A 5,493-nucleotide genomic window follows, 5' to 3' on the forward strand; every position below is an offset into this window, starting at 1 on the left:
GCAGGCGGCCAGCGTGTGTTTTTCTGTCGAGTGGACAGGCTGGCATCGGCTGGCAGCTGGGGCTGAGATCAAGTAGCCTCCGCCCAGAGGCCCTGGGTTTTCCCATTGGCTACCAAACTGACCAGACCCAGCTGAGGATGAGCCCAAGCTCCCAGCTGTTTGCCCTCAATGGCATGGCTGGTGGGGGGCTCTGGCCAGCTGGTGAAGCGGCTCCTGTGAGCAAAGCAAAGGAACCAGGGCTCTGGGCAGCTGGTCCAGGAAGGGAGCCAGGATGGAGAAGTGATCGAGGCCGAAGGGATCTGGGATGCCCTGCTGGGGAAGGGAGGAGTGCACAGCTGCCAGGAGCTTTCAGAGAGCTGGGACTGGCCCGCCCTCAAAACCTGTGTGACTTGTTAGGATACACATGCACCCTGAACCCCAGTAACAAGGGGGAAAAGGAAGCTGCTGGCTCTTCTGTGATGTTATTTATTTTCTCACTCTGCAAATGTTTATTGAACATTTCTGAAATTTTTAAGAGATTTTATTGGCTCCTCCTTGTTTATTGCATGTGGTTTTTCAGCTCATTGTTTTCACTTAAATGCCCAAGGGCTGGAAAGTGGGAATGAACTCATGGGATGTAGACAAAAGAGGCCTGCCTCCTCAGTCCCCAACTCTTTTACCCTGGCTCCTACTGTGCACCTGGCTGGGAAGGAGGGCTAAGAAGCTGTGACAGCATGCCCACAGGAGTGGTCTTGGCCTGCACACTTGACTTCCTGCTCGTGGGAGGTTAGGACACATATCTTGCCCAGTGGAGGAAGGCCTCAACCCTTGCTGTCCATCCCACACTTTGGGTAGGAGTGTCTGAGACTTTGAAAGCAGGGAGGGTATCTCTTGGGATGAGAGCTGACCCAAAGGCACTTCTTTCAACTTTTTACAAACTAGTTTAAAAAGTGATATAAGCTGGATATTAAAAAAAGTTCAAAATATGCAAGAATTTATAAAGTAAAATGAGAAGCCCCTCCCCACCCTCTATCGTGTAGTGCTAGCTGTGTGAGTCCTTGAAAGGGTCACATACATTTCTTACCACAGAGGGGTCTTTTCCTAAAACTCTGAGCATGTCCCTTAAGCCATTGAGTCTCAAGCAGAGGGTTGGATGTTAAAATCATCATATGAAGGTAAAATGATGGCTGTGGTACGTGCCATGAAGGAAGCTTCCCAGGAGAAGTGTCAGGGGACTTTTAATTTAGAGGACAGGCAGGCAGATATCCCTGAGGGTGACACAGTTGAGCCCCAAAGCTGGAGTGTACATTAATCAGAGTTTTATGTGCTTCATATATGGAGTTCTCAATGCATCATAAGCTATGCCCCACATGGTAGCAAGTTCTGCAGAAGCCTCATTTTTGGGGAAGGAATTGTTCTAACATTTTGTGGAGAATTCCAACCCTGCAAAAGAATAGTACAATGAACCCTCATCTATTCATCAATTGTTAACTCATGACCAATCTCTTTAGCTGTTTCAGCTATAACCCCTCTACGCCCTCCTCCCCCTTCCCTACCTCAATTATGGTGAAGCACATCCTGGTCATCAGATCAATTAATCTCTTAATAGTAGGTCATTATCACACCTAAAGAAATGGACACTTCTCTAATATAAACCAGCAAACGGTATACTTGAAGTAAAACAAAAAAGTACATGTCATAATTGTATAGCTTGATGAGTTTTCACAAACACTTAAGTACCATTTTTAGTGTCTGCAACTCTGTCAAGTAATCTCTTAGAAGTTATGAGATGTGGATTCCAAACATCCAGTGAGGGTGCTGAGGACAGGGCTGGAGCCTGGCTGGGCCACTGCAGGATCTCAAAGTCCAGAACGAACCAAGAGGGTTTTAGAAGGGGCATTCCAGCTTTAACACTTAAAATGTCAAGGACCTTGAACAAATCATAAATTCCAAGGCTCAGTTTTCTTATGAGAATTTTTTTTTAAAGGGTCCTTGCGGGCATGAGGGAGCATTTGAGATGATAAACAGTACAAACATTTATTAAATATATAATATAAACATGCTATATAAATGTTATTATGTAACCATTGATCACAAAACATAACACTTATTTAGTGTAACCAGCACTGGACTGATTACATGCATTATCATATGTTGGAACGTGTGCCCACCATCTTGTTTGGTGATTAGTTTTAATTTTCATTCCAACGTGGTTTGACCGTACTCGTTTTGGAGCTGAAAGCCAGAGACGTTAGAAACTTAGCCCAAAAAGATAATTTAAAAAGTAAAACAAAACAAAAAAAGCTCAGGTTGGCAGAGCCGGGATTGGAGTGGTTCCCGGCGCTGCAGATCCGGCTCCCTCTGGCGGGCCTTCAGGGAACAGGCTCTCCTCCCACCCGGCCGCACTTGAACCTCGGGTCTCTCCGTAGTGCATAGTTCCGCCCCTTCGAGCTCCACCTCCTTTCAGCCAATCATCGCGGGCTCAGGATAAAGAAAGGCGGGATTAGGGCGGGGCTTTCATGAGATTGGCATCACTCCTAACCATTAGCATGGGGATGGTCCGAGATAGACAGCATGATAGCCCAATAAGCGTGAAGTTAGAACCCAGCGCGAGCCAATGCGGCCGGGAGGCGGGGCTCGGTTGTGTATAGAAAGGGCCCGGGTGAGTGTGGCAGCTATCGCAGTGTCGGACGAGCGAAGCAGTTACTGGAGGCCACGGGTGCAGTGTTCACTGCTACGATGAGCTACACAGGTGGGACTGGCAGGTTAGGGGGTTGAGCTCTGGGTGGGGGTGGGGAGGGGGGATAGGGACGTGCTTGGGCCGCACCGGCTCACCCGCTCCTCCATTGGGGCCTGGACACTGCCCTCTGTTGCGGTCACAAAATGGCGCCGCGGGCCGGTGGCCTCAGGTTCGCGCCCCTCGGCTCCTCAGTTCTCTGTGCTTGCACACTGTGTCCCGGTCGCCCGAGACCTTAGCCTCTGTCGCCCGTGATCTTAGCTTCTGTCGCCCGTGTCCGCGGGCCCCGCCCTCGGCGCTCGAGGTCCCTCCTCCCAACACCTCCACCCCAGCCTGGCCTCCTCGGACTTCGACGCCTCAGGTGCCTCTTTTCCAGGTCTAGGCTCTTACGATCAGTCAGCAGGTTCGCCTGCGGTCGCCATTGCCGCGCCCTCCCCCGCGCAGTGTTCCTGCAACATGCCGCAGCTCCCCTCGCCCAGTGCCTGCCCCGGGGTGGGAGATGCGCCAGGCCCCAGGGCGAGGAGTAAATATTTGGAGGGTTTGGGCCGAGCGGGGCACTGAGTCTTGGGAGGAGTAGCTGGGCTTCTGTCAAATTCATTGTGTCAGGTGCTGAATAGGCACTGGAATACTGGCAAGAATCATTCAAGCAGTTTATAGGCCAAGGCAGACCACAGCAGGCAAGCAAATGAATCTGAGATATATTCTGGGGTGGTCAGTACCCCAAGGGGGTTGTTGTATTACGTGGGGTGGTTGGAGATCTCTAAAGAGGGGATATTCAAGCAGAGACCGGAATAGAGTAAGGAAGTTAAGGATATCTGGCCCAGGGAGCCCTTGACATAAAAGCTTAGAGACCGGAGCTGCCTGGCTCCTTGGAAGATCTTCCAGGGAGACCAGTGGAACTTGAACAAAGGGGCGGATGGGTGATGAGTTCAGAGAGGGGATCTGGGATATGTTTGGGTGATTATAAAGATCCCTGGATGAATTGAACTGCTTGCTGTGTTTGCCTTGGCAGTAACCAATGAGGCTGCTCAGTCAGGAGTCATAGACTAGGCCTCCCTCTTTGATGAGGGTATTAGGCTGAAAATGTGTGGTTGCCTGGCAACCCACATTCTAATGAAAGTGTTTGGGACTAAGAATGGAACCTGAGCTCCTGGGGTTCCTACAGGCTGCTTTATGTTGGCCTAGGCAAAGAGGTAGTGCCAGGCTTTGCTCCTCTGGCTCCCAGGTCAGGAGCTTGGCAAGAACCCCAGTTTTTCAAGCAACCATCCTTTAGACTAGTGATTTTCAACCTGGGCGATTCTGTCTCTCAGGACATTTGGCAATGTTGGGAGACATTTTTGATTGTTACATCTGGTTGGGTGAGGTTCTACTATCATCCAGTAGATAGAGGCCAGGAATGCTGCTAAACATCCTACAGTGCACAAGACGGGTCCCCACCACAAAGAATTATCGGGCTTGGAAATCAGTAGTACCAAGGTTAGGCAACCCTGCCCTAGCCTTTCTGTAGCTTTCCTGGTTCAGGAGGAAAGTCAGTAGAGTTGTTGCTGGCATCTCTGGAATTGAGATGTAATCCTTTTTACCAAGTCTTACCGAGAACGGGAAGACAGTTATGTGGTTTTTAGAGGCAAAATTGCTGAAGAAACCAGAAGATGCATGGTTGGGTGCTGTGGGGTAACTTAATAATGGAGCATTCATATTTATAGACAAGGAAACTGAGCGAGAGGTCACTAATGGCCAAGTCTGAATTTCAACTCCAGATCTTGTAGGCTATAATTCTGAGTTTGAATGGGCACTGAGGTAGCCAAACTAATGAGGTAATAATTGGTTTTTCCTTGGTCTTGATCAACTGAAAACCACAGTAGCTTTATAATGCCTTTCCTTTTTAAGAAGCAGACCACTAAAGTCAAGGCATTTTAAGTTACATCTTAGACAGCTATTTTGCTTTTAAAGAGAAGTTCTGCAGGTAGTAAAGCAAATGTTACCATTAGACATAAAAGGTGATTAAGATAATTTATCTTTCTGATAACTTGTCCAGCTTTTGAACCTAGTTAGTTTACATGTACTTGGGAAAGGAGTCGCCATCTCTGGCACTGAGGGGAAAGATGATCCAATGGAAACACTGGACAGAAAAACCCAGAATCAGGCCTTCAAACAAAGGTCTGAAATGCTACCAGTCTTTTTATAGGAACATTTATTGCCTCCGAGATGCTGTGAGTTATGAACACACAAGTGGTTTTAGCTGGATGGTTCTGGCTTGAGATCTCTCAAGGTTACATTTTGGATGTTAGTTGGGACTATAGTCATCCGTAGGTTTGACTGGAGCTGAAGGACCCACCTCCAAGGTGACTCAAATTTACATGATTGGTAGGTTGATGCTGTCTGTTGGTTCCTCACCGTGTGGACCTCTCCACAGGCCTGTTGGAGGGTCCTCACAACATGGTGGCAAGTTTCTCCCAGAGTGAATGATCTGAGAGGGAACAAGGGGGAAGCCTCAGAAGGCATACTCAGTCATTTTTACGGTATCGTATTGGTTACACTGGCTACCTCTTTCAGCCTGGGAAGGGACAACGTAATGTCAGGAGGCAAGAATCATTAGAGGCCACCGTGCGGGCTGTTTCAGAAAAAGAAGAAAAAGAATACAACTGAGAAGCTTTGTATTTTTTTTTTTTAATTGGGGAATTGGGGGGATGGGGACAGTGCTGGGGAATTGGGGGAAGGGGAACAGACAAGTTGCTGTCGTTTTGTTCTTCAGTCTAGTTGTGGAGGACGTTGCTTCA

At 48.4% G+C, this 5,493-nt stretch overlaps 1 protein-coding gene across 2 annotated transcripts in view; it reads left to right on the forward strand.

Moving 5' to 3' along the window:
- Nucleotides 1–2,612: 2,612 nt before the first annotated feature.
- Nucleotides 2,613–5,493, forward strand: part of AKAP8L (A-kinase anchoring protein 8 like) — a 28,657-nt gene continuing 25,776 nt past the window's right edge. For both annotated transcript variants that reach the window (XM_019631748.1, XM_019631750.1), the window contains exon 1: nucleotides 2,613–2,731. In XM_019631748.1, coding sequence (XP_019487293.1) covers nucleotides 2,719–2,731 — 13 coding nt within the window. In that variant the 5' untranslated portion in view covers nucleotides 2,613–2,718. The remainder of the gene's footprint in view (nucleotides 2,732–5,493) is intronic.

Source organism: Hipposideros armiger, unplaced genomic scaffold (assembly GCF_001890085.2).
Source record: "Hipposideros armiger isolate ML-2016 unplaced genomic scaffold, ASM189008v1 scaffold_1045, whole genome shotgun sequence".
Classification (NCBI taxonomy): domain Eukaryota; kingdom Metazoa; phylum Chordata; class Mammalia; order Chiroptera; family Hipposideridae; genus Hipposideros; species Hipposideros armiger.